This window comes from Bison bison, unplaced genomic scaffold, assembly GCF_000754665.1.
Source record: "Bison bison bison isolate TAMUID 2011002044 unplaced genomic scaffold, Bison_UMD1.0 scf7180017864032, whole genome shotgun sequence".
Taxonomy (NCBI): Eukaryota; Metazoa; Chordata; class Mammalia; order Artiodactyla; family Bovidae; genus Bison; species Bison bison.
Genome location: NW_011494604.1, coordinates 5,280,401 through 5,292,893, shown reverse-complemented (window position 1 = coordinate 5,292,893; position 12,493 = coordinate 5,280,401). Strand labels below are relative to the sequence as shown.

At 36.2% G+C, this 12,493-nt stretch overlaps 1 protein-coding gene across 6 annotated transcripts in view; it reads left to right on the top strand.

Annotated features, from left to right (window-relative positions):
* DLG1 (discs, large homolog 1 (Drosophila)) overlaps positions 1 to 12,493 on the top strand; it is a 275,289-nt gene that overhangs the window by 159,469 nt on the left and 103,327 nt on the right. For all 6 annotated transcript variants that reach the window (XM_010834376.1, XM_010834377.1, XM_010834380.1 and 3 more), the window contains 3 exons: positions 3,170 to 3,220; positions 5,987 to 6,111; positions 11,936 to 12,105. In XM_010834376.1, coding sequence (XP_010832678.1) covers positions 3,170 to 3,220; positions 5,987 to 6,111; positions 11,936 to 12,105 — 346 coding nt within the window. The remainder of the gene's footprint in view (positions 1 to 3,169; positions 3,221 to 5,986; positions 6,112 to 11,935; positions 12,106 to 12,493) is intronic.

Genomic DNA, 12,493 nt, shown 5'->3' with positions numbered 1-12,493 from the left:
ATGTTATATAATCTGATTTTTATCCTAGTCAAGTTGATTATAGATAAGTTGTTCTTATCTATAATCAGTTTAGTTCAGTTGCTCAGTCGTGTCCTACTCTTTGCGACCCCATGAATCTCAGCACACCAGGCCTCTCTGTCCATCAACTCCCGGAGTTCACTCAAACTCACGTCCATCGAGTCAGTGATGCCATCCAGCCATCTCATCCTCTGTCGTCCCCTTCTCCTCCTGCCTCCAATCCCTCCCAGCATCAGAGTCTTTTCCAGTGAGTCAACTCTTCGCATGAGGTGGCCAAAGTACTGGAGTTTCAGCTTCAGCATCATTCCCTCCAAAGAAATCCCAGGGCTGATCTCCTTCAGAATGGACTGGTTGGATCTCCTCGAAGTCCAAGGGACTCTCAAGAGTCTTCTCCAACACCACAGTTCAAAAGCATCAATTCTTCGGCGCTCAGCTTTCTTCACAGTCCATCTCTCACATCCATACATGGCCACAGGAAAAACCATAGCCTTGACTAGATGGACCTTTGTTGGCAAAGTAATGTCTCTGCTTTTGAATATACTATCTAGGTTGGTCATAACTTTCCTTTGTTCTTAGTTATGACTTTATGGATTTTTTTCTACTAATATTAAGATTTTTTTATAATTAGGAATTTACTGCCTATTCTTAACTGTCTTTAGAAATTTTGTCTTTTATCCAAATTATTTCCATAACTTCTTTACCAATTTACTTTTCTCTAATTTCTCTTCCTTTTGTGTTCCACACTGCCATGGTTCTTTTTCTGGAAAACATTTAAACCTACTTGATGCTCCAATATTTCCAAGAATATTTGCCATTCATCAGGAAAACATTTAAGATGTTTCACAATAAGGCCCCAGTCCACTTCTCCCACTTTCACCTTCATCCTTAATATAGAATCCCATTTTGTTACTAGGACTAAATTCTAAACCTAGAAAGTAATAGCAATGACAGTTCTCATGAAGTATTTTAAATCTATGCTTTTCTGTTTTTGAGGATGGGGAAAAAACTCAAATATTTTGTCAGTAATATATCATTTTGTCTAAAGATTGATTTAATTTTATTTTTCTTCTCTAATTTTATTTCTTGTTTCCCTCTCACCTTGTCCTATTGAGAGTGATAAACCTATTAGTGAAGCATATTTTTCCTGTTGAAAGCCACATTTTATAAAGATATTATGAAAAGAAAACTCATCACCCATTTTGTAATTTTCCTGGAAACCATATTCCTTTCAAAAATATCACACCATCGTTTTTCTGTTATTTTACAGTAATGAAATGGTAATTTGTGGTTTTGATAATGTATTCATGGCATTTAGAAGCCCAGTTTGAATGTGTTTAATGATGTTATTAAATTGTCTCATGAATTGAACCTGAATTAGGGGTTGCTTTCTTATAGTATAGTAAGAAAACAAAGTGGCTTACATAGATTTCATTCTTCTGTTGTTTCGTTTTTCTATTGCTGTATAACAAGCCACCGTGAAACACAGTGGCTTAAAAAATAATTATTTCTCATGATTTTCTGGATTAATTGGATAGTTCTGCTTTACATGATCTTGGGTGGGACATGGGAAAAGACTGGAAGACCGAAAACTGCCTCATTTACCATTTGCCAACAGTCAGTGCCAATTGCTGGGTAGAAATGCAGCTGGGGCTTTTGGCCAGAGGTCTTTGATGCTCCTTCATTTAAATCACCTCGTAGGGTCTTTGAACTTCCTCACATTACAGGTTCTGAATTCGTAGAAGGTGCATTCTTATAACAAGGCGGACACTACAAGGCATCACATGACCTATATTCCCAAATCGCAGAGCATTATTTGTGCCACTCTCTGTTTAGCAGAAGTCATCTGCTGCTGCTGCTAAGTCGCTTCAGTCGTGTCTGACTCTGTGCGACCCCATAGATGGCAGCCCACCAGGCTCCTCCGTCCCTGGGATTCTCCAGGCAAGAGTACTGGAGTGGGTTGCCATTTCCTTCTCCAATGCATGAAAGTGAAAAGTGAAAGTGAAGTCACTCAGTCGTGCCCGACTCTTAGCGACCCCATGGACTGCAGCCCACCAGGCTCCTCCGCCCATGGGATTTTCCAGGCAAGAGTACTGGAGTGGGTTGCCATTGCCTTCTCCAAGAAGTCATCTAGAACCTGCCTAGATCCAAGGGAACGGGAAATAGATAACATCTCTTGATGGTAGGGTGGTTTAATCATATTGCAGAAGAGCACTTAGAATGGAAGATGGGAGGCATATAGAGATTCAGTTTATCACAATCTGTATTTGACTTATGAGATTACTTTGCTCAGTTTCATACCACCAGAAAGATTATAGAGGTGAGAACTTGAAGGAAATGTAAAGGACAGAGCAAATCATTTAAATTTAATGGTATATAAGGCTCATGAAGAGGGGAGACACATGTTTGGAATGAAGTTGAATCATGATTTGGATCAGTTCGTACAGAACCTTGTATGAGAGTTTCAGAGAATTTTGGAGAAAGTATGTGATACATGGGTTCCATGAAGATCCATCTGTGTAAAACACATTAGAATGATTTGAGCAGTGAAGAATAGTAATCTAAGAGATGGAGTAGATTACATTTGCTATAGCCAGAAGAGATTAATAACAACTTGAACCAAAGTGATAGAAACGAAAATGAAGAGGTGATGGTTTTCAGGAACAACTGAAGTATTTAAGTCAGGAGGAATTGGTAGCTATTTAGATGTGTGAATTAAAGGGAAGAACAGGGTCAAGAGTTCAGTAAGTATTAAAAGCTGAGTGTACCCTTTCTGTATTTGAAAGTCACAGTATCATAAATGTCATTAATCACATTTGCACTGTTCCATTCCTTGAAAATCTTTCTCAGAATTATTAGAATCAAGCCAAGTTATTTGATTACTATCACATTTAGCAGGGTTTCATTTAACGGGCTCTGTGACAATCTGGAAGGGTGAGATGGGGAGGGAGGTGGGAGGGAGGTTTGGAAGAGAAGGGACATGGGTCTACCTATGGCTGATTCTTGTTGATGTATGACAAAAAAAACCACAAAATTCTATGAACAGTTATCCTTCTATTTTAAAAAAAAAATTGGGAAAAAAAAGAAATACAAAAATTGTCTTGTCATTTTAAATTTTACACTCTAAATTTCCATGCTTCTTTTCCCCTATTAGGTTAATGGCACTGATGCAGATTATGAATATGAAGAAATCACACTTGAAAGGGTAAAAGCCTATTCCTTATCTTAAGCTTTAATGAAAAGAAATCTGTTTCTTTAAAGAACTCTTAAATATACTGCTCTTTCATATAGAATCTAAGGAAGATCATCTTTCAAAAGCAGAACCATGTAATATTAGTTTCTTTAATAAATCCACATATCATAAAATTAGCTGTGGTATTTTCATGTTGCTTTTGAACATGTATGAACATGTGGCTTTTCTTTAAGAACTTTTTTGAAAAGTTAACTTTTATTTAAAAATTTTTAGATTTGTAGAAAAGTAGTACAAAGGGTTTCCATTTACCCTAGACTCAGTTTCACCAATTTATTAACATCTTAAAATACTAAAATACATTTGTTTCAACCAGTGAAGTAACACTGATACATTATTATCAACTTAAGTTTATACTTTATTTGAATTTCCTTTTTGTTTTTCTCTTCCAGAATCCTATCTGGAATATCATATTACGTTTAGTTATTATGTCTTCTTGTGCTGCTCTAGACTGACAATACCTCAAATTTTCTCAGTTTTTAATTTTATTATTTAGTTTTCATATAATGAAGTATTATTTATTTTAAATGAGTATTTTGTCTCTTGAGCTAATAACTTGATCATTGTATCAGTTTTGTTTCCTAGAAAAATAATAACCATAGGATTACTGGAAAAGACCTTACTGAAAACTTCTTATTATGCATTCCCTAGTCAGAAAATAACTTACAGGTGCAATTCAGATGTAGGGAGATGAAGGAAATGTGGGTTCAATCCCTGGGTTGGGAAGATCCCCTGGAGAAGGGAATGGCAACCCACTCCAGTATTCTTGCCTGGAGAATCCCATGGACAGAGTAGTCTGGTGGGCTACAGTCCACGGGGTCAAAAATAGTCAGACATGACTAAACTCATGCACGAACACTCACAATTCAGATGTGTGGATTTTCTTGATATATTTTCCCCTTAAGAATATCTGCATTCAATTGATGCTACATTTTAGCAGTGTCACCTTGTCTGACCATCATTTTTGGAAAATGAGGTGCTTTACATAAGTGACTTTTCTAAGTAACTGAATATCTGTGTATTTGAAGTTCCTAAAGGATTAGATTTATGTTTGTAGCCAGATAAACTGAGTGAAAATAGACCTCAGAGGGTCTTTTACATGTGTAATAGATTTTATACTGACTGTTTACCTGAATTTGGGCCACCTATTCAAGTGCGGTAGCTGACTGAGTCTTACAAGTAAACAATATTAATGTATTATGCACATTTTAATGTGGCATTTTGTTGGTTTCCCCCCCAGCTTTATTGAGATTTCTTGACATAATCCTAACTTTTTACCTCATTCATGTTTTCATTTTTTCCTAGTACCTTTTAAATTCTTTTAGTCAGAACTGTACTTTGTATTTTTCACTGATTAAAGGACTTGAATACCAGGAATTTGGGAGATATTGTTAAAGTGTACAAACTTGGAATTAGATGATGAATAAGTTTCAGACTTCTTATATGCACAGCATAGTGAATATAGTCAACAATACTGTATTATATACTTCAGAATTGCAAGAGACTAGTTCTTAAATGTTCTCACCATAAAAAATAATGACAATTATGTGACCTCATAGAGGTGTTAGCTAAATAAAGCTAGTACATAAAGTGGTAATCTAAATAAAGTAAGCTAAATAAAGTGGTAATCATATTGTTCTATATAAATATATCAAATCAACATGTTATATACCTAAAACCTACACAAAATTATTTGCAATTATTTCTTGATTTTTTAAAGCAAATAAAAAAGAATACCTGAGTATCTTGGTGTTCCCATACAACCTTTTTATACTATTTACTGCCACTTTAGTAACTTTTAAAGAGTTTAGACTGGAAAAATTTTTTTATTAAAATAGAATTTTAGGACTATCATAATTGAGTGAAATCTTAAGGTATTTTATATAGTTTAGTAATACATCCAGATTCACCCACTAATTTGAACTCACTGAAAACCAAAGTTAAATCATTGTTGAAAAAATAAATGTCTAATACCTTTGAGATCAGTTTTTCTTTTTGTACCGGTAGAGAACCCTTCCTTCAAAGAAAATATTCAAAAATCAGTACATAAAATGAGCAAGAAGCAATGCTGCTTTGGCAAAATTAACTTTGCTGTCAAGAAAGCTTACCAATGTTAAATTATCTAGTTAGACTTTCAGTATTTAAAAAATGCCTTTTGCTAGTCAGGTAGGTTTCTTGGTTAAACACCTCAAGGATGATGGCTGTGTTACTTAACTGATAAAATTTGGTAATTTTAAAATAAGTTGATGGCAAAGTTAGCAGAAGCAAAGCCCCACCAAGTATCCCCTTCTTAACAGGCTGAAATAATATATCGATATTACCTACTTGGAAATAACAGCAGCACAAGGATCACTTAAGCGTTTTCCTCTTGGGATCAATTTGCCTTACCAAACATGAGCTAGATGCAATCTAAAAGAAAGAGACCTGATAGTGACACCTCTACAAGGAAGAACTATGCATACTTTTAAGAAAGAATTGTAGACTAAACTCTGAAAGTACTCGGTACATCTTCAGCGTCACCTATTCAGCAGTAATACCCCTGAATTCATAGAGAAAAGAATAGCTTTCCTTGTATTTTTTAATTTAAAAGTCATCTTACTCCCTATATATATATGCCTTTATATGCATGTTGCCTATGTTAGTACAGTTTCTAGGTCATATAGTGACAGGAACCTATCAATAATTTTTTTTCAATGTCACTTTTTCCCCCTCTGTTCCCAGGGAAATTCAGGGCTTGGTTTCAGCATTGCAGGAGGTACAGACAACCCACACATTGGAGATGACTCAAGTATTTTCATTACTAAAATTATTGCAGGGGGAGCAGCTGCCCAAGATGGAAGATTGCGGTATGTTTTGTACTTGATGTTGTGATACCAAATCTTCTTTGTATCTTTTTCTTGAGAGAAAATAAACAATAAATACAAATAAGAAATATTATCATAATAACTAACATATGGTAGATGCTCAAAAATCAAATGAATGAATGAGATAATTATGCTTTAAGCATTGTTTCCCTCTTTTCATTTAGGAATTCAGTTTTATCTTAGAAATTAAACATTTTGAATAATAATTTTGATTAATGATTTAAATATTACTGAGCAAATGTGTAGAAATTGTAGATTTCCCATTGTATTTTCAGTTATTTTCTGGGTGGGGAACATGTATAAACTTACTTAAGGTTTCAGTTCAGTTCAGTCGCTGGGTCGTGTCCGACTCTTTGCGACCCCATGAATTGCAGCATGCCGGGCCTCCCTCTCCATCACCAACTCCTGGAGTTTACCCACACTCATGTCCATCGAGTCAGTGATTCCATCCAGCCATTTCATCCTCTGTCATCCCCTCATCTTCCTGCCCCCAATCCCTCCCAGCAACAGAGTCTTTTCCAATGAGTCAACTCTTAGCATGAGGTGGCCAAAGTATTGGAGTTTCAGCTTTAGCATCAGTCCTTCCAAAGAACACCCAGGACTGATCTCCTTTAGAACGGACTTGTTGGATCTCCTTGCAGTCCAAGGGACTCTAGAGTCTTCTCCAACACTGCAGTTCTAACGCATCAATTCTTCGGCGCTCAGCTTTTTTCACAGTCCAACTTTCACATCCATACATGACTACTGGAAAAACCATAGCCTTGACTAGACGGACCTTTGTTGGCAAAGTAATGTCTCTGCTTTAGAATATGCTATCTAGGTTGGTCATTGGAGAAGGCAATGGGACCCTACTCCAGTACTCTTGCCTGGAAAATCCCATGGACGGAGGAGCCTGGTAGGCTGCAGTCCATGAGGTCACTAAAAGTCTGACACAACTGAGCGACTTCACTTTCACTTTTCACTTTCATGCATTGGAGAAGGAAATGGCAACCCACTCCAATGTTCTTGCCTTGGAGAATCCCAGGGATGGGGGAGCCTGGTGGGCTGCCGTCTGTGGGGTCGCACAGAGTCGGATACGACTGAAGCGACTTAGCAGCAAGTTGGCATAACTTTCCTTCCAAGGACTAAGCGTCTTTTAATTTCATGGCTGCAGTCACCATCTGCAGTGATTTTGGAGCCCCCCAAAAATAAAGTCTGACATTGTTTCCACTGTTTCCCCATCTATTTGCCATGAAGTGATGGGACTACATGCCATGATCTTAGTTTTCTGAATGTTGAACTTTAAGCCAACTTTTTCACTCTTCCTCTTTCACTTTCATTAAAAGGCTTTTTAGTTCCTCTTCACTTTCTGCCATAAGGGTTGTGTCATCTGCATATCTGAGGTTATTGATATTTCTCCCAGCAATCTTGATTCCAGCTTGTGCTTCTTCCAGCCCACCATTTCTCATGATGTACTCTCCATGTAAGTTAAATAAGCAGGGTAGGGAATCATGTATATCCTGAGTTTTTATCTCATACCTGGTGGCTCAGGTGGTAAAGAATTTGCCTGTAGTGCAATAGACCCAGGTTGTTTGATCCTTGGATTGGGAAGATTCCCTGGAGAAGGGAATGGCTATGCACTCCATATTCTTGTCTGGAGAATCCCTTGGACAGATGAGCCTGGTGGGCTATAGTCCCTGGCGTCACAAAGAGTTGGACACGACTGAGCGAATAACACACACACACACATGCACCACAAAGAGAAAAGATGAATGCAAACTTTAAGTAAATTAACCTATTTCCTAAATTGAATAAATGTAAGTACCTGGTCTTTTGTTTAATGTTCCATTTCAGAAGATATCCTTAGTATCTTGTTAAACAAAGATCTTTGGCATCTTTGTTGTTTCCTTAGACATAATCATAGATCATAGATTGTGGCACTTTTCCTGTTGCCTTGTTTGTTGTTTTTTACACATGGTGACAGTTTTCTAAAAATTTTAGAACTAAAATTTTATATGGTCTGTGAGAAAGAATATTTTATTTTAAGACTATTGGTGCCTTATGCAGCTCTTCAGTTTCTAAACTTCTCACTGAATATGACAAGTTGTATATTAATGAAGTTAGATATAAAATTAATAATTTGAATATTCATGTAAATGTCGGCATATACTTCCTGATTTTGTTATTTGCCTTTTATTTGTGCTTCTTGTATGAAAATTAAAATGTTCCATTTGTTCCACTGGAGAACTGACCTGTAGTACTAACTGTAAGGTATCACTGTCTTTGGATATAGAATTTCTTTTCTCTAAACTTAATTTGATATATTATAGAAGTTTAGCATGATCACTTGAAATATTTTAATTGTGTTTTGTTCCCCTTCCCTGCCCAATATGAGATGACCATCTTTTTGTTTTCTACATGAATAGCATGCGATTGAAACTAAGGTCAATTTATTTATTTTTATTGAAGTATAATTGCTTCACAATGTTGTGTTCATTTCTGTTGAATAACACAGTAAATCAGCTATATGTGCACATATATCCCCTCCCTCCTTGGACCTCCATCCCGCCACTCTAGGTCATCACATAGTCCCGAGCTGAGTCCCTGTGCCACGTAGCCGCTTCCCACTAGCTATCTGTTTCACACATGGTAGTGTTTATGTCAGTGCTACTCTCAGTTCATCTCACCCTCTCCTTCCAGCTGAGTGGTTCACAAATCTGTCCTCTATGTCTGCATCTGTATTCCTACCCTGTACATAGGTTCATCAGTACCATTTTTCTAGATTTCATATATGTGTGTGTGTGTTAATGTATGATATTTGTTCTTCTGGTTCTGACTTACTTCAGTATGACAGACTCTAGGTTCACCCACATCAATACAAATGACCCAAGTTCATTCCTTTTGATGGTGCAGTAATATTCCATGGTATATATGTACCACATCTTCTTTATCCATTCATCTGTTGCTGGACATTTCAGTTGCTTCCATGTTCTGGCTGTTGTAAATAGTGCTGCAGTAAACATTGGGGTACATGTATATTTTTTATTACAGTTTTCTCAGGGTATATCCCCAGTGGTGGGATTGTTGGGTATTATGGCAGTTCTACTTTTTAGTTTTTTAAGGAACCTTCATACTGTTCTCCATCATGACTGTATCAATTTACATTCCCACCAACAGTACAGGAGAGATCCCTTTCTTCACACCCTCTCCAAAATTTATTGTTTGTAGATCTTTTGATGACCACTTTGACTGGTGTGAGATGATACCTTGTTGTGGTTTTGATTTGCATTTATCTAATAATTAGTGAAGTTGAGCAACTTTTTACATGTTTGTTAGCCATCTATATATATCTTCTTTGTAGAAATGTCTGTTCAGGTCTTCCACCCATTTTTGTATTGGATAGTTTGAGGGTTTTTTTGTATTGAGCATGAGCTCCTTTTGTATTTTGGAGATTAATCCATTTTCAGTTGTTTCATTTGCAAGTATTTTCTCCCATTCTGAGGGTTATCTTTTTCTCTTATTTATGATTTTCATTGCTGTGCAAAAACTTTTAAGTTTATCAGGTCTCATTTGTTTATTTTTATTCCTATTACTCTAGGAAGTAGATCAAAAAGCATCTTGCTGTCACTTATGTCAAAGAGTGTTCTGCCTGTGTTTTCCACCAAGAGTTTTGTAATGTCTGACCTTACATTTAGGTCTTTAATCCATTTTGAGTTTATTTTTGTCCATGGTGTTTGGAAATGTTCTAATTTCATGCTTTTACATATAGTTGTCCAGTTTTCCCAGCATAACTTATTAAAGAGACTGTTTTATCCACTGTATAGTTTTGCCTCCTTTGTCAAAGATAAGGTGTACCCACAGGTGCATGGATTTATCTCTGGGCTTTCTGTCTTGTTCCATTGATCTGTATTTCTGTTTTTGTGCCAGTACCATACTATCTTGATTACTGTAGCTTTGTAGTATAGTATAACGTCAGGGAGCTTGATACCTCCAGCTCCATTTTTCTTTCTCAAGATTGCTTTGGCTATTTGGAGTCTCTTTTTAAATTAATGTACTTATGGCTTTGTACTAGGTTTTCATTGCTGGGTTTCTCTAGTTTTGGTGAGTGGAGTCGACTTTTCGTTGCAGTGAGTGGGAGCTACACTTCCCATTTCAATGGCTTCTCTTGTTGAAGAGCACCAGCTCTAGAGTACGTTGGTTTCAGCATCTATGGCACATAGGCTTAGTTGCTCCATGGCACATGGAATCTTTCCTGACCAGGGATTGAACCTGTGTTTCCTGCCTTGGCAGGCGGATTCTTAACCATTGGACCACCAGGGAAGTCCTTTTCAGAGTCTTTCGTGTTTCCATATAAATTGTTAACAAAATTTTTCTATTGGGTTGGCCAAAAAGTTTGTTTGGGTTTTTCCATACAGTCGTAGGGAAAAATCAGAACAAACTTTTTGGTCAACTCAAAAGTTGTATGAAAAGTACCATTGGTAATTTGATAGGAATTTCATTGAATCTGTAGATTGTTTTCGGTTAGTATAGTCATTTTCACAATGTTGAATCTTCTAATCCAAGAATGTGGTATATCTCTCCATCTTTGTGTCATCTTTGATTTTGTTTCATTAGTGTCTTCTGGTTTTCTGCATACAGGTCTTTTGCCTCCTTGGGCAGATTTATGTCTAGGTATTTTGTTCTTTTTGTTGCAGTTGTAAATGGGATTGTTTCCTTAATTTCTCTTTTTGATTTCTCATTGTTAGTGTGTAGAAATGCAGAGATTTCTGTGTATTAATTTTGTATCTGCCACTTTACTAAACTCATTGATTAGCTCTAATCGTTTTCTGATGGCTCTATCTATATATAGTATCATGTCATCTGCAAACAGTGACAGTTTTATTTTTTCTTTTCCAATTTGGATTTCTTTTATTTCTATTTCTTCTTTGCTTGCCATGACTAGGACTTCCAAAAACTTTGTTGAATAATAGTGGCAAGAGTGGGTACCCTTGTTCCTGATCTTAGAGGAAATGCTTTCAGTGTTTCACCATTGAGAATAATGTTTGCTGTGGGTTTGTCATGTATAGCCTTTATTATGTTGAGGTAGGTTTCCTGTATGTCCACTTTCTGGAGAGTTTTTTATCATATATACATGTTGAATTTTGTCAAAAGCTTTTTCTGCATCTATTGAGATTATCGTGTGGTTTTTATCCTTTGATTTGTTAATATGGTATATCACATTAATTGATTTGCATATATTGAAGAATCCCTGCATCTCTGGGGTGAACCCCACGTGGAGATCAGTTTATTTTTTAATAAATCAATCAATTAATCTGATTTTCCACTGTGACGTTAAGCTAGTTATTCAGTCTAAGCCTTAGATTTCTTGTCTTTGAATCACTGCTCTACTGGTCATTATCTGGGTGGCTTTGGGAATGTTATTTAAACTTTGTGCCTCAGTTTTTCCATGTGTAAAATAGGGATATAGATAGATCCACCTTACAGGTTGTTGTAAGGGTTAAAACACTAAAAGAAGTTTGTAGCTTGTGATTAGTACTAAATAAGTATTTTCTGTTTTTCTAAAGTATTTTAATTTCTGTACATAGACAGCTGTCATTATCATTTAATATTTTTGTAAAATAATCTATTATTTGCACTATTTCTTTTGATGGCCCTTGAGAAATGTTTGTATTTATATAAGTATTTGATATATTGAAATTTAACATGAAGTTTCTTCTCAGAAAAAATCGTAGTAGTTAACCTTAAAAATGTGAAAATAAAAATTGGCAAAGTGAAAAATCGATATTAAATTTTTAATATTTCATTTTTATTTTTAATTTTTCCTTAGAGTCAATGACTGTATTTTGCGAGTAAATGAAATAGATGTTCGTGATGTAACACATAGCAAAGCAGTTGAAGCATTGAAAGAAGCAGGATCTATTGTACGCTTGTATGTAAAAAGACGGAAACCAGTATCAGAAAAAATAATGGAGATAAAGCTCATTAAAGGTCCTAAAGGTATGAACTAAATCAAACAAAAACAAATTATTAAGTAAGAAATCTCTTAAGTGACATGTAACTCTTAAGTTATATATGACACACATTCTAAGATTAGCAATACTGGTAATCTATAGAATTTACTGAATTTGGAGGGGTGGGGCTTCCCTGGTGACTCCCATGGTAAAGGATCCACCTGCATTGTGGGAGACCAGGGTTTGATCCCTGGGTTGGGAAGATCCCCTGGAGAAGGGAACAGCTACCCACTTCGGTATTCCAGCCTAAAGAATTCTGTGGACAGAGGAGCCTGGCGGGCTACAGGCTGGCAGGCAAAGAGTCAGATATGACCGAGCAACTTTCACTTTCACTTTAGTGAATTTTATAATCTGTTACTTCTAATGATTTTTGT